Raw genomic sequence first — 22,691 nt, 5'->3', positions numbered from 1 at the left:
TTTTCCCTTGGCAGGAGCTGTTTGTGAGGCGCTCGGGGGAGCAGCATGCGGCCCCCACCCACTGAGAGGATGGGCCGGCTCTGTTTGGTGCGGGCGGCCGAGCTCCAGCGTGGGACCAAACTCATGACTACGGCAACTGGAGGCGGGATGTGTCTCCGCCGGCCCCTCCCCAAAGGGTCTTTACGGCCGCCGGGGGTGGGGGATTGAGGAGGGATGCAAATGTTTCTGACTTGCTTGGGAGTATGGAGGATAGGAGGGCGAGTGAGGACTTGATGGACTTGATGCGGGTGTGTCGTGAGAGAGCGGGGTTGAGCCGGCTGGAACCCCAAGTGGGGGGCCGGGGTGGTGTGGTGCCAGCTGATGGAGAGTCGGTGCGTCGGGGGAGAGAGGTGTTGGGCCGGCTGGAACCCCAAGTGGGGGGCCGGGGTGGTGTGGAGCCGGCTGAGGGAGAGTCGGAGGAAGAAGGAGAGATTCGGGAGGACGGGGGGGCTTGTAATGTTGTTAGCAGTGTATTGCAGGTGCCAGCAAGGCAAGAAGCGCCCAGAGTGACAGCCCCCTCAGCCTCACTGGTTAGGCGGCGGGATCCAGCAAGGACGCCGACCTTGACGCCAGGTAAGACGGGTGACGGAGCGGGGAGTGGCAAGCGGTGCTGTGTACATCTGTCGGTGGGGACGGGGGGCGGTGGGGAAGATGGGTGGCGGCTGGTGCGGGGGCGGTACGTGCAGGACGCGGTAGTAGGCAAGGACGGAGCCGCGCCGGGCGGAGACGGGTCGAACACGGGCGGTGAGTCGGCGGTGGCGGGAGAGACGGAGCCGGTGGGGGGGGTGGGGGGGAGAGTTGTGTGGTGCCGGTGCGTAAGTTGCCGTACATGGGGCTGACCAAGCCGCTGGGGGCCCACCTTTCGGCGGCGACGAAAGAGAAGATATGGAAAGGGGAGTACATTGATATCTTGAAGCTGCTACACAGGGAGTTGACGTCGAAGGAGGGGTCTAAGGAGGAGGAACAGGAGTTAGCAAGGCGCCCAAAGGTGCCCCTGACGTTAGACAATTGGTCGGCGGCTTTCCTCATATACGCGAGCGTGTACTGCGAGAAGTTCCCGGACCGGTCCGTCGCGCTCTTCAAATATATGGACGTGGTGCGGAGGGCACAGGTGACTTACGGCGGGTTCGCGTGGTCACACTACGATGAGGAATTCCGGGCGCGCATGGCGGCGGACCCGGAAGCGCAATGGGGGGAACTGGACTCGGATCTGTACCAGCAAACAATGGGAGGGGCCAAGTTTGGCCGCACCATTTACACGGCAAGCGGTTTGCCGCTGGTGCCGCCCCCCTTTGCGGCCTGCCCCACCCGTGGTGGGGTGGGGCAGGGGGACTTGGGAGGCCAGGCCACAGTGGGGGCCTGCTGGGACTTTAATAGAGGGGCCTGCGGGCGGGCGGCATGCCGTTTCCGGCACGAGTGCTCGTCATGCGGGGGGCGGCACCCAGTGCTGCGGTGCTGGGGGCCCGGTGGCCCCCCGGGGCAGCAGCCCGGGCAGGGGGCCGTGCCAGCCAGAGGAGGACAAGCTGGGGGGAGGGGTGGGGGCCGAGGGGGCGGCGCTGGGGCTATGGGAAAAGGCTCATACGCCGGTTAGGATCGAACGGATGGAGCCCTGGTTGGCGGCGTATCCGCGGGCGGGGGATGCTGCAGTGCTGCGTCGGGGTTTCCGGGAGGGGTTCAGGCTGGGGTACGAGGGCCCTCGGATTGCTCGCTGGGCAGACAATCTGAAGTCAGTGAACGCACACAAAGGGTTGTAAGGGAGAAACTGTTAAAAGAGGTCAGGGAAGGTCGGATGGCAGGCCCCTTCACGGCACCGCCTTTGCCGGGCTTGATCATCTCCCCCATCGGGGTGGTGCCCAAGAAGGTGGAGGGACAGTTTCGGCTGATACAGCACTTGTCTTGGCCGGAAGGGGAGTCGGTCAACGCCTACATTTCGGCGTATTTGGCATCGGTGACTTACTCGTCGGTGGACGTGGCGCGGAGGCTCGTCGCGGCGGCGGGACAGGGCGCGCTGATGGCGAAATGCGATGTCAAGTCGGCTTTCCGACTCCTTCCGGTGCACCCTGCGGATCACCAGTTGCTGGGGATCCAGTTTCAAGGTCTCATCTTCGTGGACAAGGCGCTGCTGATGGGGTGCTCCATTTCATGCGCGCTGTTTGAGCGTTTCAGCTCATTCCTGCAGTGGGTTTTTCCAGGCGCACAGGCTCGGAGTCAGTGACGCACTACCTGGATGATTTCTTTCTGGTGGGGCGGCCCGGAACGGCGGACTGTCAGCGGCAGCTGGATGGTTTGGCCGGGTTGATGGGGGAATTTGGGGTTCCCCTGGCGCCAGAGAAGACGTGCGGCCCCAGCACAGTGTTGTCCTTTCTCGGTATCGAGCTCGACTCGGTCGCCATGGAAGCGCGCCTACCGGAAGATAAGAGGTCAGCGATGCTGGTTTTGGTGGATGAAATCTTGTCCAAGAGCAAGGTGATGGTGCGGGAGGTACAGGTGTTGATGGGGCATTTGAATTTTGCTTGCCGCGTGGTGCGGGCGGGCCGGACGTTTTTGCAGGCGTTTGGGTTTGGCGCTGTCCGGTTTGACTTTGCCGGATCACCATGTGCGCCTCTCGGCGGGACTGAAGGAGGATCTGCGCATGTGGCGGGCGTTCCTAGAACGGTTCAATGGGGTACCCATGGCGCCGGCGGAGGACTGGGAGTGGGACGTCACCATGTACTCGGATGCGGCGGGCGGCGGCGGTTTCGGTCTGTACTGGGACGGAAAGTGGTACGCAGAGCAGTGGCCGGAGCAGTGGCAGGCGGGCGGGAGGAGCATCGCGTTCTTGGAGTTGTTCCCGTTAGTGGTGGCAGTCACGGTGTGGGCAGGGGCGCTGGCGCAAAAGCGCGTGCTGTTTCGAGTGGACAATATGGCCGTCGTGCAGGTGGTGAACAGACAGTCGGCTCGGGACCCGCAGGTTCTGAAATTCATGAGGGTGTTTGTCTTGCGTTGCTTGGAGAATGACATTGCCGATGCCTTGTCTCGTTCACAGTGGGAGGGTTCCATGGGTTAGCCACGGCGGCGGAGGACGTCAGAACGCCGGTGTCAGAGGAGCTGTGGTCGGTGGGCGAGGCCGGGTCTTTCAATTGGTGAAAGGGTCGGTGGCGGTGTCCACGTGGAAGGCATACGAGCTAGTGTGGGAGGAATTCCGGAGGTCCGGTGCGGTAAGGCATGGGGACCGGTGGCAGCGCGAGGAGCAGGTGGTAAGGTATATGCTGGCGCTCATGGATAGAGGGCTGTCGCGAGTGTCGATTGCGGGCAAGTTGTCGGCGGTGGCGTTCATGGGAAAGATGTGGTGGGGCTACCCCCCGTCGGCGGGGGAACTGGGGACCAGGCTGCTGGAGGGGTGGGCGAGAGAATGGGGTGCGAAGGTGCGGCTGCGGCGTCCCATCACGGTGGAGTTGCTGGGGGGAGTCATTGGCGCACTTCCGGTGGTTTGCAGGGACGAGGACGAGGCAGTGCGTTTTTCTACTCTGATGTCCTGGCTGTTCTTTGGAGCGTTTCGAGTGTCGGAGCTGCTGGGCGCAGGGGGGAGGTGGGGGGTGTTGTGGGGGGATGTGGAGTTGCGAGCGCAGGAGGTGGCGGTGCGTTTGCGGCGCTCGAAGACGGACCAGCGGGGGGTTGGGACCTGGGTGGTACTGGGCCTGGCCGGCGGGGACGGGGTGTGCCCGGCGGCGTGGGGGCGGAGGCTGATGGCGGGCGGCAGCAGCAGGGAGGGGGAGGTTTTTGGTCGAGAGGAGGGGACCGGAGTGTCAGCGTCTCAGGCTTTGTGGGTTCTGCGGTGCGCCCTGCGGTACTTGGGGGAGGACCCGCTGGCGTTCGGGACGCATTCCTTTCGGATCGGGGCGGCGACGGAGGCGGCTCGGAGGGGCTGGGGTAAGGAGGAGATTCAGAAGCTTGGACGGTGGAAGTCGGATTGTTACCGGACGTACGTGCGGTTGAGAGAGGCGGAGGGGGTGTTGTAGCGGTGTTTCCCGATTTTGACATGTGTGTCTTTACAGGTGCTGTGGCGGGGCCGGCAGTGGAGGTGTTGAACATATACATTGTGGGACACTCATTCGTCAAGAGGGCGGAACAGGCAGAGTGGGACAGGCAACAGACACTCAATTTGGGATTGGATGCAGGGTTGTACCGTTGTCATTGGAGGGGGAAAGGGGGTAGACGTTGGCACGAGTTATTGCCTTTGTTGAACACGTTGGTGAGAGGGGGGTATGCCCGGATGTGGTGGTGATTCATCTGGGCGAGAACGATTTGGTGCAGTGCAAGGGGTTGGCCCTGCTCAAACAGATGAAGCGGGACCTGAGGGAAGTGAAGAAGCAATGGGCGGGCTGTCATATCATCTGGTCCGAGTTTATTCCCAGGCGAGTGTGGAGGGGGGCGGAGCGCCCGGGAGCCATAGACAGGGCTAGGAGGAAAAAAAATCGGGAGATGCGCGACTTCTGTGCCAGGGAGGGGGTGGGGAGGATGGAGCACCCGGAACTGCGCTATGGTGCAGTATATTTCTTCCGGGAGGACGGGGTTCACCTGTCCAGGTATGGCATGGAGTTGTACTTAGTCCAGTTGAGGGAGGCTTTGGATGGGGCGTTGGGGGTGCTCAGGTATCCCAGGAGGCAGGAGTCCTAGGGGGGGGTCAAAAGTCGTATGCGACTTTCGAGTGGCGCTTTCTTAAGGAGATAGGGTGGTTTTGCTGGAGGCCTGGGACTGTATGGTAGGCGGGGGTGAGGTCATGGAGGTCACTGGGGCATTCAGTCGAAGGGTAGGTTGCTGAGTGGATGGTTGTATTTTAAGTTGAAATGTTGGGGTTACATTTAGGGGTGGGGGTGGGGGCGGTCAGGCAGTTGTTATTTAGTGAGAAGTAGTTTTGTTCGGCACAGGCCAGGTGGGACAATGTTGTAGGTGCACCTGATTCCAATAAAGCGGCCTTTTCCACACTACGTTGGTTATCTGTGTCAGTGCTTCCCCCCCCCTCACCTACTGGTGTACCCCAAAGTACACAGTCTAAAGCCCATTTTAAGTGACCGCCCTGTCACTTAACATGGCGGCCTCAAGGTTGGGGGTATTGCGCTGTAAAACATTACAAAACGTGAGATCCCACTATCCCTGTGTAACGTCTGTCTCCAATTTCCTTATTACAATCGAGTTATGTCTTCCAAAATGCGTGTTGCTACAGGCAGCAGTCAAGGTGAAAGGTCACGGAACATCATTGCATCTGCTGTTTAAGCAACAAAAACGAGAACTGGCTTTCCTTTCTTCAGATCTACTTTCTTAAAATGAGCAGTAATCAACAGAAAGGATATTTAAACATAACCCCCCAACCCCACTGAATACCTGCGACAGCGGCAGCCTTGCAGCTACTATTTCCTGACAAGTTGCCAGGGGTTTCAATCCATTTTTGGCTCGGCTAAAGGATCTCAGGTGCTCAGTTAGATTTAAGCACATGATGCATTAAAGAAACACTTTATTTATCGATGTCACGTTAGAACCAATCAGTTACTTGCGGCTACCATATAACACACAGTGCCTCGGCAGCCGCACTCTGTCACACTTTATTTCCTCGGCCCTGACAACCTGTCCGCTCTACTACAACTGCCGACCACACCATAATCAGTGAGCAAAGGCAACAGCCACTAAATCACCCGGCAGTCACCCTCTCAGACGGCTGATGGAGCGGCGCTGATGCTGGGTCCGCGCGGCCCCAAGGTTGGGCTCAAGGTTGGGGGTGGATAAAGGACCGGTTTGCTATAGGAGCTGAACGGGCAGCTAGGGTGAGCCATACATTAAAGTTCTTTCATTTAGGATAGAGAGAGCTCACATTCGCATTCTTGTAAAGAAAAGTAAAAACTACTATGGCAGAGTCAGTGAAGAGATGTTCAATAGTGGAAAAGCCTCCAAATACCAACAGAGGGACACGGATTCGAATCTAGCTCTGGACAAAAAATGCACGAGTCTGAGCACTTTTCGTAATCTTCTGCGCCTAAATGTGTAAATAAGCAGAAAATACAATGCCATTGTGGACATGTGGCATACCACCAAAATATTTAAAATTATGAAACCCCAATTGATGTACAACGATCTGTTGCTTTCCTGTTACATTCATTTTATATGAATGTCAACACATTGAATTATAGCGGTCCTGTGTTTTTTGCCACTTCGTTCTGACATAGGGATGATTTTATAAGATGCTTATAATGAGGCAAGTTTATTTGAACACAACCACGTAAAACTTACATCTAAAATAAACGGAGGGAGACTGATACTCATTTTCATTTCTAGGCCTGGGTTTAGAGCTGGTAGTGCCCAGTGCGACAATGTTTGTTGTCGCCCCAATGACCTTCTTAGCTATGGATTCCCTCACTACCACCCTTTAAAAGTACCCATTAAGTCTCCATAACCACTCTCTCTCACAAGAAGTTCTTCTGTTTTATAGTGCCACTCATACCAGTGTAGGTTGTCAGAGCACTTTACAAAACACAGAGACAATGAATCATATGTGTGTAAATCAATGCATAGAAAATGTTACATAAGACAGAGGGCTAGCAAGGTGTAGGAGGCACATGTCATCCATGCTGGTAGGCAGGATAGCTTAAGAGTTCTTGGTCTGGAAAAGCACAAACTCAGAAGTTAAAATGTAACATCATGGTTGGGGGTTCTCTTTAATAATAATAATTGATTCCTGCCCCAGTGAACCCATTTTGCAGCATTAGGATAATGAAAGACTGGGGAGCGATTGTAATGCTCTAATCTATACCTTGCAGTTTACATGCAGCTCTTTGATGACAGTCAATAGCTCACTGTTCTATGCCATAATTTTAATTTATAAAATGCAAGCAACAAAGGATCTCTCTGACAAAAGCAGTAACCCACTGACCTATTTACATTATATGAACTTTGTGATCAGCATGGTACACATTCTTTGCAGCATGGAACATTATTCCTCAACACTATCTTATGATGAGACAAAACTTTCCCTAGACAAAACTCTGATCCGTCTCCAGGAAGAACATTAATCACCAGAGTTGTCTTGCCATTTTTGTGTTGCCTGAAAATTGCAAAAGGCCAGGAACGCGACAGCAGGTGCTTTTAAAACCATGATATGCTTGCAAGCACAGAGCCCCTTCACCGTCACTCATCGGAACTCAGCATCTGGTGCAGTGGCACCGGTCGCACCACACAAGGCCCTGTTCACGCCCCTAATATTAGCTAGATCAGGATATGAAGTTGAATTGGGCAGGAGTGGGTTTACATACTTGGGTGTATTGAGGGCATGGATTCAAATTTAAGCCTGAATTGTAAAACACACATGGGAGCCTGCTATCCCTGTATAAAGACGGTCTCTGATTTCCTTATTGCAATCGAATTGTGACTTTGATATTGCCTGCTGCTAGAGCCAGCAGCCAAGGTGAAAGGTCACAGAAGGTCACTGCATCTGCAGTTTAAGCAACAAAAAGAGAACTGTCTTTCTTCCTTCTGATTTTCTTTTCTAAAACTGAACAGTTATCAGCAGAAAGGATATTTAAGGCAAAATATTTCTTTGCCTACACCATCGTAAATAAAGTAAAGATAGACTCTGCACGTTTCTAGACATTCTGGGTTACAGCATTTTCATACCCTGATTTACATTAGTTTGATTCTGATATCTTTTTTGCAACAAATTACTAAGTGTTTTTTTGTGTTTGATTTTGAAGTACAGATCCTACTCTCATTCTTCATATCTGCAAAAATATCAAAAAGCAAGACACCAATGATTTAAGCAATCTGTGGGAAGGGGGTGGTGTAACTATAAGGAATAAAATATCCTCTGTTGTATAATAAAATGATATCAGAGTTCCATGACCTTATAAAGGGAACATGCCTTCAGCCTCATTCCCCTGGAGAGTAACATTTCTTGTCACCCCACGGCTTGACAAAATGGGAAAAATATGTGTTTAAAACACATATTTTAGTCATTTTTTGACCCTCCTCAGTGATGACAACCAGGGCGGCCCGCACCTACTGCACCCCACTTCCTACGCCACTGATAGGATCACAGGACTCTGTGACTTGCAATATCCTTATAATGAATAACAGAAGGTACTATAGCTAATAAATATTTATGTGCAGTAGGGGGGAACACCCTTTACAACGCGGGCATTACCACGCGCTGCCATTACTACGCTGCTTTTACAGCGCAAGTCGTTTCAACGACTTGGCTGGAGGGCGCTGTTGGACAAGGAATAGTTTAATTTTCTATTCCAACACCTACCCTACTGTAACGTGGGCTGGACTTGGAATAGAAAATTAAACTATTCCACTATCCAGCGCTTACAGCGCAAGTCGTTGTAACGACTTGCGTTGTGAAAACAGCGCTGTAATGCCATGCGTGGTAATAGTCCGCGTTGTGCTGACATACAACCGCAGTAGGGTTAGTATCGCAGGAGGAACATATTGGGACATGTGCTGGATCCAGAACATCACTACCTGAAGCATAGATACACAAGACTGCATAGTGAATGTGTTTTTTAGCTCACCTGCACAACGCCCATTTTCATTCAGAGAAAACCCTTCGCCGCACTGCATAAAAAAGACAAAAAAAAGTACAACTGATTTGCAGGAGTAGTGCAGAGGACCAGATATTAATCTTCAGCTGCATCACCGGTTTCACTGCTGACATACACTCTGTTCCCTTCAGGAAATGATTATCTTTCAAGATGTCGATTGGTTGGGAATGGAGTATTTTGTTCACCAACATTTAATTAAACAATGGATCCATGCCCAGTGATCTATTCATCTTTGTCTGTGACGCCTTCCTCTAGAATGCAAAATGAAAACCTCTATCCATTCATGGAACAGTTAGCCGCTTTATGTAGGGAACTCTGGATGAGCTGTGCTCAGCACCCATTTCCCAAGAAAATGTACAGCATGATCTACAGACTTTGCCAGTCTCCTGCACGGTTCAGTACTTGGGTACAGCCACTGTGCCCAGTGTACACTGATTGCTATTCCTGACTCTCAAGTAGGCACTGTACCAAAGGCCCGCTCACTCTCGAGGTCTCTGTGCTCTTTAGTTACGTTCAGTAAACTATAATTGCATAAAAATGAAATATGGGCAAGTTCCACACGCCTCGCTCAAGTTCTTGCCATAAACTGCTCATGTTTACATGTTCAGCGGTTTCCAGTGCTTAATTTGAGGCAGTGTTGTCTGGTGCTCAACACCGGCACTTAATTGTCAACTCTGGGCTTGCACCAGTCTCCCGCATGGTGGCGCTGCAAAAAATTACTATTGACTGCCACCCAGGCCATACTTATAGCTTTGGGGGCCTCATATAGTCTAACTTATCACACTTTAAGGAGTGTGATGGTTAGTAGTTGTGTTGGTGTTGTCACTGGCAGGGGCAATGAGTGGGGCAAGTTGTAGTAGCCTCCTGACCAGGGCCCTGGCACATTTTTTTTTTTTTACAAATTAAGCACTGGCGGTTTCGGAGTTATTTGTGCCCAAACTCCTCTATGGGAAAACCATGCTACAGAAAAAGTGACAATATTTGAGACCTTCCTTTATAACTTTTTTCAAAAATGACCAATCAGCACCAAATGTGGCATGATATTTGTCTGAAAGTGTATGGCAATTCCACAAACTTTGCTGCGCATAGGTCTTTTACATACATACTCAACACAAGCCATATGACTTGTGAAGCCCACCATGTTGTTCACATAACTTTTTTTCTTTATGTCTGTGCATTGGTGTTATGCCTTCTGTCTGCGCACAAAACCGCTGAAACTAGCCAGTTATATTAAGAATGCATACAGCACACGATATAACTCACAGTTGACTGCCATGAACGAAACTATTTGGAAACGTGACAGATACATAAAAAAAGTTTTAACAAGGGGTGTGCAAAATTCTTGAAATCTGCTTTTCAGGAAATATGCAAAATGTTGGGAACATTTGGTGAAATATACCTAATTAAGCATAATGTAAAGTTGTTATTGGGCACTATATTTTAGAGCACAATACGTCCCTGCATCAATTTCTGATGCAAGGGTGCATTTCATGCGAAAAAAGAATAGTGAAAAAAAAAAATAATATCAGAAAACCACGGTTGTCTATGTTCTGTAGTTCACATACATTTTAGTTCAATTATTACTACGAATACTACTGGCAAGTAATTATGTGACGTGGCATATGCCATAATTTCAGGGATTTCATGTAACACGTGTAATTCACATTTCCCAAAATTAACTAAGTATGTCATACCAGCGTAATTAAAATGTTGCCCAAGCCTAGTTTTAACTCGAAAACAACATGGCAGATGACTGTCATATGTTGTGTACTTTCTTAAACGTAACTAATTTAAGTGGTTATGTGCCTTTGAGTCTCAATCATAGCTCATTTTGAAAATTGTGCTTTTCAGTGAATATAAGTGCGTGAGTATATTGGAATGCTTTGTTCAAGTCAAGTTGTGCTTCTTTTTACTGAAAACAAATGTATAAAACACACATAAATCAGTTCATGAGACCTCATGGTTGCAATGTAAAACCTAATAAAAACCACTGAAAACGACCTTTAAGTTGAACTTCCACCCTTGCTATGCGCTACTCGTAACCTCACATGTGACATCAAATATGACATCACAAATGGCATAATGACTGAAATCACACATATCAACGAAACCATCGATATCACTCAATCGAATAACTTAGAAAACTGAAATATGAAGAACTCCATAAATATTTATGTGACTGTTTTAAATAACTCTGCGTTTCCACCAATTAATTTGTGATGCCATTTGTGAGATCTAGCGTTCTAATAATGTCGTGGCATCCTTTATCCAGCTGTTTTGCAAATACAATCTAAAATGTGAACATCCAGTGCGCTTACCCCATGGAGTATAATCCATACTAATTCACGATCTGTTAAAAATGATGGTGAATCCTTTCACAAACAATAAAAATGTAATAAATCTACATGTAGCACTTAGGTGTAAGCGCGGTGGATACTCTGCACCCATACCCCTCCCAATGTTCATGTGCAATAATGGATTGTGTGAGCAGGAAATGCACTGCAGCTTTATCAGGTCAGGATGTGAAAATAAAATGAACACTTCCTGGCCTCACCAAGGTCCTCGGAGCAAATTTATGGATGTTTATTTCTTATAACCGCATGGCCTTGCCTAAGGGTCAGGAATGATTTATCATGTTCCTTATCACTGTCCAAGGACAGGAGGAGAATTACAATTTGACACCAGAGCAGGTAAAATCTACCCCAGTGCCCTGCCATCGTACACTGCTCCATGCCTTGGCAAAGGACAGACGGGCTAGTATCTCATTTGCCCCCCTGCATTGGGAAATTGTGGGGGTGCAAATACTTAATCATCTGCTTTTCTCAAGGCCAGCAGGGGGAATAACTGTTTTACCCAAAGGCGAGGAAGGGATTTAAATACAGTAGCTCCAGGCACTTAATGGGTGCTCGAGTGTCATCTTAGTATTTGTGAAGATGGCATCATGGCAGCTAACCCGGTCATCTGTGGCCCTCAACATGCAGCAGGCCACGTAGGAACAAGCAGCACACAGCTGCCTGGCACACTGTTTGCAACTGTGAACAGAACACATGGGCAACTCCCTGTGCCCCCAATCCTCTTCAGCTCTTTGTGCCCCACACCATATTGGGGTTCATAGCTGATGAGGCAGCTCACAGCTGCCATGCGAATGTATTCTGAGTGAGTCCCATCCCCACAATCACCTTTGGAGGGTATACATGAGATGTGACTGTGTGTGAGGACTTGATTACAGCATTACATGCTGGTGCAGGTGAGTTCCACGTACCTTCACTCTTCACCTGTTGTGGTCAACAAGGTGTTGTTCAAGTGACAGACAACCCACACCAAAAATGTCTGTATATATACATTTTCACATCACCCATTTTCTGTTTATTATTCCACAATGCGAATTTGGACTATGTAACTTAAAGGTTATTACGCCCCACAGAAGCACAATTTTATCGACCACAAATTGACGCACAACTGGTTTATAGCTCAGAATGTGAATATTTATATAATCTATAACTTGGCTAAACAGTTCCTTATACTCTCATTTGCAATGGATTGTGATGTTAATAAATAACATTCAAGTACACTCTCCAAACCTCTAGATCTGACCGCTCCATCGGTTTGCTCTCGCCCGTCGGATAGGGGATGTGCAGCACCGAGTTCATCTCATCTTGGGCTACTGTGCGGCTTACAAATCTGCCATCTGGCCAAGTCACCTCCAAACTGCTAGCTTCGTCCTTTCCTGCAATGTGAGGTGAAAGAATAGGGGACAAAAAAAAAATAATGAAAAAATACCATTTCATCTCAATCACCTATGGCATGCCGGCAATGACTGACCTGTCTTATCATACAGTACCTCACCACCAACTATTCGAAAGTGGAGTCTCCTTAATTAATGTGGATCCTTTGGTAGACAAAAGGCAAATATTTATATGTTGCCTTCTCCAACCATTACCAAATGTATTTAACCCATCAATGCATGCACAGTATGTTTCACTCTCACTCTGATTTGTGTTCAAACATATTTAATTGTTTCCAGAAAACACACATAAAAACCCCATAAAATAATCTGGGGGGGGGGAGGGTTTTAGAATGAAGATCACCTGGACCCTAGACCACCCATTGTACAGACCATTATCCATATTAAATTTAGAGAACAAAAATTTCGGTAAGGAATTAGTTATTAGGCTACATGTGGTTCTCCCACAACTTGTCCATGAGGATCACAATGGTGTTCCTCGGAAAAAAAATGAAGCAATCAATTTGCATAGACTCTTCTCATATCATAGACCAGATTCCAGATGATAGAGCTTTTGCAGCGGATACCACCATAGAAATGGAGAAAGCATTTGATTCCCTTGAGTGGACATATCTGGATATGGTCTTAAAGACAATGGGATTTGACGAATGGATCATTTCCTGGATCAACTTCCTTTATGACAATAACACAGCACAAATGAAAACAGACAAGATCTTCTCTGTTCCAATACAAATTAGAAAAGGGACTTGGCAAGGCTGCCACTCATCACCTTTGCTGTTCTCTTTGGCAATGGAGCCTTCTGCAAGTCACATGTGACAGCAGGCGGACCGGATTAGCTTAGTAATACTATCCCAGTATATGCAAGTGACGTATTGTTGACTCTCCAGGATGTCTGCTCCAGCACCCCAGTGGCCTTGCATACATTGAAGAAGTTTTGCAGGGTGTCAGGATCAAAAGTGAAAATACATATATCCTGCATCTTTCCCATAACAGACCTAGAGCTCAAAGTGCTCACAGCATTAGATACGGCCGTCTATAAGCTTTCTTTACACACAATAACATATTTAGGGATCAATATCAATAGACTGACAATCTCAGGGAATTTGGACAGAGCCTTAGCAGCTATCAGATCATCCTTAGGCTTTTAAAAGAACTTTCTACACTCGTCCCTGGCTAGGAAAGCCATCACAAGTATGATCCTTTTCCTCCATCTGTTATGTTACTTTTCCACTATACCCACTGTGCTCACATACCATTTCTGTTATGATGCTAAAACGGTGCTAGGAAATATGATTTGGGGAATTGGTAGACAGAATAGCCTTCTCCAACCTATGTCTCTCCATTGATGAAGGAGGCCTCAGTGCCCCATCTTGAGACATATTATATTGTTGCGCAACTGTAATGGGTTGTTTGTTTCCTGGATAAAATTAACATGAGCTCTGAATTACAGTATTTATGATTCGCATTGAGATGGTTAACCTACCTGACCTGCATTTTAGGGAAATATGGCTTCCTATTGGTACACCTTGTCTTTTGGTAGTGGCAAGACACTTTTGGCATATCTTCAAAGAACTAAACGACAAACTGCACATGCCACAGAATTGCCTTTCTGGGCTGGAAGTTGATTTTACCAAATCAAGGTTCGAACTAACCTGACTATCGGGATGTAGGCCACTATTACACATCTTGGCTGGCTCCATAACTCTGAGAACTTTATTTCCTTTACAGAGTTGCAAGACTCTATACCACTGGGGCAATTTTTAACACACTAAAAGAGTAGTTAGATCTCTAAGTTGCCATTCTCTTGAGGAACCTGAAAAAGATTGCATTATGCAAATATTACTGTCATCGGTAGGCGATCGCCATATGGTCTCCAACATTAATAAATCTAGTAGATTCATTTTAAATAGGAAGCTAAATAACATAAAACTGCGGGGAGACTGACCTTTGGCAGATCTCACAGACACTTTCAGAGATGTAGGGGAAAACACCAGGAACGTGAGGCACATTTTTTACAATTTAACTATAGACATCATACTTACCTCACCCCATCTAAATTGCAAAAAGTGTATCCCACTGTCACAGGCTTTTGCCCAAAAAGTCATAACGCCAGAGCAACATTCTATCATCTACTATGGATATGTCTAGCTATCAAAATGTTTGGGGCAATGTAACTGGTTCAGAGTAATACAGGCAAATTACATTTGATGGAACCAAAGATTTTTTGCCTATGTTTACTACCTAGACCCAAGGCTCGTAACATAAGCCTCATATTCATCAATTTGGCGAGTCTGGGAGGAGGAGCTTCGCGGGCATCCAAGATGGTCGCATGAGCACAGAGCTCCCCGGACCCGCGCCACCCTTCACGGATATCCTGACTACATCCTGATTTTGAGGACGGGCTTTTGTTCGTACATCCTCGCTGATCTTCCCATCCTTTGAAAAATCGAATTTGGACGCAGGGGTCCACTTTTACATCGCCTCTACTTTTTGCGGCTCACCCCGAGGCGGACCGGGGGTTCAGTTGCTTGGCAGGTCGGGGAGTAGTTGAACAACAACGGCTGAGGGGGTCTCCCACTGATCGACCCCCTCCTGACTTTCGGTTTCGTTTTCTACTCCCGGCTCGGATTGGCAGAGGCGCGGCCCTGATCCATCTTCGACTGGCCTGGTGTCTCTCTGCTGTTTAGTGCTGGCCCGATTGATTGCCCAAATCCGTTTTTTTGGTGCCTTCATACGTCTGATTTGGTCTTGTTGTCTGTTTGGCCACTCCACGACCGGCCATTTTTACCAGGTCGCAAGGACCCCTCCGGGGTCCCTTTTCCAATATGGCCACCAGACCGGCTCTGGAGAAGCGTAAGACCAAAACACCTCTCTCCGTGGTGGCCAAACTCAGACGAACATTATGGATCACTATTTGCAGATTAAGGGGTCACCTGGCACCTCGGGTTGCGCCTCGGATAATCCTAAGACTGTCACTTCAGCGTCTTCGGAAATATCCTTGCAGGACGTCATGGGCGCCATTGCCAACATGCAGGCCGCTATGGGACAGCAGTACGAGCCCGTTGCCTCTAAGATCGACACGGTGGCAGTTGACATCACGCTGATTAGAGCGGATCTGGCGAAGACCAACGAGAGGGTCGAGTCATTGGATTTGAAGACTTCTAATCTTACTGCGGATGTCACAGAGGCCCAGACTGAGATTGGCAATCTGCGTTCCTCGCACGACCAGATGGCTCGGCGTCTCGAGGACTACGAAAACAGGGCCCGTCGCAACAACGTGCGCCTTATTGGTGTCCCGGAGAATCCCGAGATCCTGACGGTTGACCTCTTGGTGGAAGACCTGGTTACAAATTATCTTGCTCCCGCCGGACTCAGCAAGTTCTTTGCAGTTGAACGCGCTCATAGAGTCCCTGGTGGAAAGGCTAAGCCGGGCGCTCCCCCGAGGCCCATTATTGCCAAGCTATTTCACTTCAGAGATCGGGATGCTATTCTTCAGGCCTCACGGGATAAGGGCCCGGTGAAATTTGAAAATGCCTCTGTTTCTTTTTATCCTGACTTTTCACCGCTTGTGCAGAAACAAAGACTTGGATTTCAGGGAGTGAAAAGGCGATTGCGGGACTTGGGTCTCAAATACGCCATGTTGTTCCCGACCAGGCTTCGGATTGAATATGGGGACCGTGCATTCTTCTTTGATCGCCCGGAGAATGTTAGTGACTGGCTTGACTCTCTGCCTAGAAGAGACGAACGTACTGGGCACCCCGGAGGTGCCGATGGGGGCGCGGCGGAGTGAAGGTTGCACCGTGGATCCCGGCGTCTGAACTTTTCTGCTGTTTCAGCTGAGTCTGGACTTTGATCTTCTTTTCGGCCTAGATTAGCCTGGGGGTGGCGGGGGGTAAAAGGGGACTCTTCCTCCTCCTGGGTTCTTTGCGTAGCTTAGTTCAGTAATGGGGCGACAGGCACACTGCAAGTTGGGGTGGCTTATTAGTCGTACGCAGGGGTGCAGGGTGGGGGGTGTAACATGTTCAAGTTGGGGAGTGGTGGGGGTGTGTGTATGTGTTTCTGTTTATTCACGAGGCATCGTATTGTTTTCTTCCTTTGCACTGATCATTGGGTTCTCTGTGGGTGCTGCTCTGCCTACTTCTCGGGGATGGGGGGTGGCGAGTTGAGACTGTTATCCTGGAATGTCAATGGGTTGGGTGACAGAATTAAGCGAGGGATTGTTTTGCGGTTCCTCAGGCGTCATTCTCCCGATATTGTCCTCCTACAGGAGACGCATCTAATAGGCAATGCATGTCAGGCAATGAACAGGCGCAGATATCGGTTGGTGGCCCATGCGGGGTTTACTTCTGGTTCCAGGGGGGCTGGTATCCTCATTCGGTCCTCTCTCCCTTTTGCAGTTGATGAAGTAAAGCTTGATGACAGGGGGCGCTACGTGGTGCTCACTTGTAGATGGGAGGGGAAGACATTGTCCATACTCTCAGTTTATGTCCCCCCGGGCCTGCAGACTTTAACCTACGCTGATCTCTGTAAGGTCCTTTTGGAACTTCCTGAGGGCCTTTTGATTTTGGGCGGGGATTTGAATTCGGTTGTCTCTAGTACCTCTGATCGTCATCCTCCTAGGGATCTACCCAGGGCGCAAATGTGGTTGAGCGAGTTGCTTGAGACCTTCGGGCTGGTAGATGCCTGGAGACTACTACACCCCACACAGCTACAGTACACCTTTCATTCTGGGGCACATGGTAGCCTTTCGAGATTTGATTACTTCCTAATGCCGGCGGTCCAATCCTCCTCCATTAGAGAAATTTGTCAGCTCCCTAGGGGTATCTCCGATCACTCCCCCTTGTGGCTTCGTTATGAGGTCGGTGCGGGCAATGAGGGAAGGGTCGCCCCTATTAACCCCTGGTACTTCCGCAATCCTAAAACCCGCTCTGAACTTGTGAAAGCAATTGAAAATTATTTTGACGAAAATGTGGGGTCTGTTTCTTCTGCTGTTTCGCTGTGGGAGGCTTTCAAGACTGTTATACGTGGGCAGTCCTTATCCTTGATTGCCGCCGCTAAGAAGGCCGCAAATGTGGAGGTTGTGCGACTGGAAACTGAGATAGCCGCACTGGAAGACGATCTTCGGATGGGCGTCTCCAGTATGAAGTTGCACTCCCTTGCCTTAAAACAAGCTGATTATAGGGCTCTCGTGACTGACGCGGCGAGAATGATGTATAGGGAGCAACAGGGCAGGCTGTATGATGTGGGAGACAAAGCGGGTAAGTTGCTTGCGTGGTTGGACAAGAAAGAGAGAGTGAATCGTGTTGTTCCCGTGATTGAACGGCCTGATGGAGAGTGTGTCACTGACCCAGTTGGGATCGTTCAGTGTTCCGCTGACCACTTTGGGACTGTGTACACCTCGGTCTGTGATAGGGATGAGGAGGACTCCCAATTGCTGCTGCGGGATATCGCTTTGCCTTGCCTCTCTGACTCTGACAGAGACCTCATGGATGCTCCGCTCACAGTGGATGAAGTCGCTGTGGCTATTCGTTCCCTCCGTTCTGGTAAGGCGATGGGCCCCAATGGTTTGCCTATTGAATTGTACAAGCTGCGGCCCGACAAAATGGCGCCCTACTTAAGGGACATGTTCCTTGAGGCTCTGAAGTCTGGTTCCCTCCCCTCAGACCAACGACTTGCTACTATCGTAGTCATTCATAAGGAGGGTAAGCCGCGGGATTGTTGTGCTTCGTACAGACCCATTTCACTGCTCAATGCCGAACCCAAAATTTTGGCCAAATTACTGGCCAATCGCTTAATAACTGTGATCGGGGACTTGATCCATCCAGATCAATCCGGTTTTATCCCGCACCGCAATACTGCTTTGAATCTCCGCAGACTCCATGGAGTTCTCGCGAGAGCTGGGACGCTCACTGAACCGGCCATTTTGGCTTCTCTTGACGCTACCATGGCCTTCGATACCATCGAATGGCCCTATCTTTGGGCGGTCCTCTCGAAGTTTGGGTTCGGGCCGGGATTCATCGCCTGGGTGAAACTTCTTTATGAGATGCCCCTGGCTCAGGTAGTTGTTAATCGGAGAGTGTCTTGCATTTTCACGCTTGGGCGTGGTACCCGGCAGGGCTGTCCGCTGTCCCCTTTGCTTTTCGCTCTCGCTCTGGAACCTCTGGCGGAGTGGCTCCGTTGGGAACCTTCTATGCGGGGCATACGATTGTCTCCCGATTTTGAGGATCGAGTCTCGCTGTATGCGGATGACATCCTCCTTTATCTCACCTCCCCTAGGAAGTCCCTGAATGTACTTTTTGATGTTCTGACCTCCTTCGGAAAGAACTCGGGTCTCGTTATTAATTGGGCTAAATCCTGCGTCTACGTTTTGGCGGGAGATCTCCCTCCACTGCCTCGTACATTTCCGATCCCAGTAACTGAGACCGGTTTTAAGTACCTGGGGATTTACGTCTCTTTGGACCCCTCTAGGCGATACGAGCGTAATCTGTTACCCCCCCTTCAGCGGCTCAAACTCGATGTTGCTCGCTGGCGTAGGTTGCCGCTATCACCCCTCGGTAGAGCGGCGCTTTTTAAAATGATGTCTCTTCCTCGATTCTTATACGCACTTCAGAATTCCTTTGACCCAATTGCTTCGGGCTATTTTCGTGAAGTGGAGGGCCTGCAGAGACAACTGGTCTGGGATGGGCGTGCCCGTATCGCTCTTTTTAAACTCACGTTTCCGTGGTATGATGGCGGTATTGCCCTCCCGGACATCAGGCGTTACTACTGGGCATCCCAGTTAAGTGCGATCAATCATGCGACCTACGCACCGGGCCTTACCCCGGCTTTTTCCATGGATAAATTTATTTTGCCAGGGGGGACCTTCAGCAGAGCGTTGTACTCCGGAGGACTCCGTGGAACACTGACCGGTCCCACTAAAATTGCAGGGAGAGTGTGGCGTGATGCGAATGCGGCCTTGGGTTGGTGTGGCAGATTTACTCGGGCTACCCCTTTGTATGACTCTGAATGTTTGGGATCTATGTGGAGAACGAAAGGTTTTGATAAGTGAGACATGATTGGTATAAGTAGAGTGGATGATCTGTGGTCGAAAGGTACTGTCAAGTCCTTCGATGTGTTGCGAGTGGAGTATGAGCTTGGTGACAAGGAATTATTTAGGTATGCTCAGGTCCGTCACGTGCTATTGTCTGTGTTTGCTGCGGGTGATGATATTCCTGAGTACTCCCCTCTGGAGGACCGATCTTGGATGGTCTTGTGCCCGACAGCACGATTTCACTGATTTATAAAAAACTTATCAATAATAGGGCTGACTTGCTAGTTCACCTCAGGGCCACGTGGAACGCTGACGGACTCGAATTGGATGAAGAGGACTGGCAATCTGCTTTGTCCTCGCCCAAGGAGGTCGCCATTCCTGCTCGCTTTAGGTTCGTCCAGCTCAAGATACTTCATCGAGTGTACGTTACCAGGCCGGGTCCGGTTCGAATGGACTATTCCTTGGATGGGTTATGTAAACGTGGCTGTGGAGTGTCTGGCACCTTTCTTCATATACTGTGGGAATGCCCGGAGGTGGTTGAGTTCTGGTCCCGAATACATGTCGTGATGGAAAATGTTACGGGTGTGTCACTGCTGCCCGAGGCTGTCTGTTGAATGTCTGGGAGCCCAATGATTACAGCTCAGCTCAGATAGTATGGGCGACCCTTGGAAATATGGTTGCAAAAAGAGACATCGCTCAGCTTTGGGGTTCTCACAGACCGCCCACCGTATCCAAGTGGAAGGAGAACATGGACTGGTGCATGCTCCGGGAGAAGACTGTGTACCTTTCCCGGGGCCAGCCCAAGAAATGGGGTAGGATCTGGTCTCAATGGAACACTTACCGTGGTAATATATGTACTCCCCCACAGGGTGTAAATTTTGATGTGTCTGTGTCCCCCTAATTGACATCCAGTTTTTTACCTATCGCCAATGATTCTGATTGTTTCCTTGTCCGCCCCTACTGCCCCGTGCTAATTGATTGCAATGTATCCATCTACCTCCGGAGCTCTGCCCACGCGGACTCATGATTATGTATCACTGTATTTTGTCTTGTGAGTTTTGTTTTGTTACTTTTGTATGTTTGTTTATCTTCAATAAAAAAAAAAAGAAATTGGGCGAGTCTGGTGGCTAAGAGAGCCATTGCAACTTGTTGGAAGCTCCTTGATGCGCCGGAAATTACAAAATGTATTTCTGAGCTCTATGAATGGCACGGACCGAATACTCTGTATGAAGAAATCAATTACATTAACTGACTGGGACTTCATTTTGCTCAAAATGAAACCTAAGTCAGATGCCAAATCGCTGTAGCCTGCTCCCACTATCCCTAGTCTATCACGCTTGTCACAGACTCTTTTCAATCACTTGCCTTATTTACTCATTGGAACCAGTAAGCTAACTCGTCATTGGATCTTTCCACCTACTGATAATGGCTCAGACTGTACCGAGATTTATCGCAGCCATTTTCTGCCTTATACTACTACCACTGTATTGACTGGTACCTGTAATGACTAAAACCAATAAAAATAGAAAACACATCAAATTGGGGGTCTTATCTTACTTTAAAATGTAACACCAATTTACTCTCATAAAAGTCTCTCAGAAGGCATTTTGAAAAGGGTGCAGGGGCCAATGTTATAACGTGAGTCACCCCTAGTCTCACATTTCCTCACTATCAACCACTGCGTAGTGTCTACCAGTGCAAACTTCTAGTGTTTCTGGTCCTGTAACAGCATTACAGGCTAGGAACATAGTGACCTTTACTCTTACTCTCTGGAAGTCTTGAGTGATTTACCCCACTTCTCCTGTAGCATTAATGCTGTAACTGCTTTATCTGGTACACCATGGATTGTATATGGTAAATGCATCTTTAGTGAGCTTCAACTCAATGTGTTAGTAGGTGCTGTGCTCTACATTGGGTCTCTCTCTTATATTCCGACTCCCTGTGTTAACTTGGACTACCTCTTTCCAACATTTGTTCTTTAATTCACCCGTACTTTAATTCCCTTATACACCTTTACTTATATAAGTGCTTGTTTGTGTATTTCTGTGTATGTGTGTGCACACATGCTAACAACTGCTGCTATCAGGCAGTTGAAGCAAATGATACAAAAATACTTTCAAACCAGTACTTTTAGAAGTGGAAGACAAAGCAGCTTTTCAGTAAGATCGCATGCCTTGATGACTTTGAACAACTACAAAGCCTTGGCCCCTCAAAAATGTTTCAATCTGGGCTACTCGAAACTGGAGAAACTAAAATTCCTAAAATTTCACCTTGGCTTGATCCCGTGCACTCACAACCTTCCACCATGGAAGAGGGAGCCATCTCGAACATCTTGTAGTCTGTGCAAAAATGGCCAGGGCGATATTATACATTTACTATGCTCCTGCAAGGAGCTGACACAGGAAAGGAGACAGCTACTAAGAGTCCCCTTAAACCAAAGGAATATTCGCTCAAGGAGACAAGCAGTCTTGGCATGCTTTGCCGCAGCAACGCCTTAATTAAACTGCAGACTAGTGAGATTCCTAGATGCAGCCGGGAAAAAAATGCCATTGAACGCTTAACTCCACCTAGGCCAAGGGGAAGCCGCGATACTGTGCGCACTCTTAATTATGATACGAAACTGCCACCATTAAGGTCGACCTGGGAAGTCTCCATATAAGCACTTGGACAGGTTTCTCGATAATGTCTCCTTTTGGATAGTAGTACCGCCCAGACATATGAAGCCGGGCAGAATGCATAAATTACACTGGGAACTTTGTGTATGAAGAACAAAGCAATTTTTACCTGATAGCAATTTAACTTTTTTAACCTTTTAAGGAGCTATGAATTTTTGGAAATGTGTAATTTTATCTTATCAATATTTTATTGTATTATCTGAAACTCGTATTGCAATGGTTTTAAGTAACTATGCAAATGTACTAAATTCAAAAAGTCAAAATCCATACTTTTAGAAGTAGTAGAAGGCTGGCAGAAACTGTTAGCCTAAGTATTAGTAACAAAATTAAACGGTGCACCTTCTATACCGTCACTATCCTCAAGGACTGAGCATCAGGCTAGATTGGCATTGGGTCTCACTCATTTTAGCAGTGTGGATTTCGCTGGCTTGAAATGCTATATCATTTTACAGAAGCACATGAGAGCTGAGTAGACAAATAGTTCTGTGGTAGTACATTTTAAATTGCAGACACCTCAATTGAAGAGACAGATAGCCGAAATTCACTGTAGCAGGAACGCACAGAATACCTGTCTTTCATAGTACACTTTAATCAACCAGACTTATACTGAAATCACAATATTGGATTATGAT

General features: G+C 48.6%; 1 protein-coding gene across 2 annotated transcripts in view; it reads right to left on the bottom strand.

The window, feature by feature from the left end:
- The window catches only part of CRTAC1 (cartilage acidic protein 1), a 1,631,295-nt gene that overhangs the window by 29,589 nt on the left and 1,579,015 nt on the right, over positions 1 to 22,691 (bottom strand). For both annotated transcript variants that reach the window (XM_078643566.1, XM_078643565.1), the window contains exons 12-13: positions 12,191 to 12,336; positions 8,580 to 8,622 (exon numbers count right to left, since the gene is read on the bottom strand). In XM_078643566.1, the coding sequence (XP_078499692.1) occupies positions 8,580 to 8,622; positions 12,191 to 12,336 (189 nt within the window). The remainder of the gene's footprint in view (positions 1 to 8,579; positions 8,623 to 12,190; positions 12,337 to 22,691) is intronic.

This window comes from Lissotriton helveticus, chromosome 5_1 (genome assembly GCF_964261635.1).
Source record: "Lissotriton helveticus chromosome 5_1, aLisHel1.1, whole genome shotgun sequence".
Classification (NCBI taxonomy): Eukaryota; Metazoa; Chordata; class Amphibia; order Caudata; family Salamandridae; genus Lissotriton; species Lissotriton helveticus.
The sequence above is the reverse complement of the archived record's forward strand: the minus strand, read 5'-3'. Positions and strand labels throughout refer to the sequence as shown.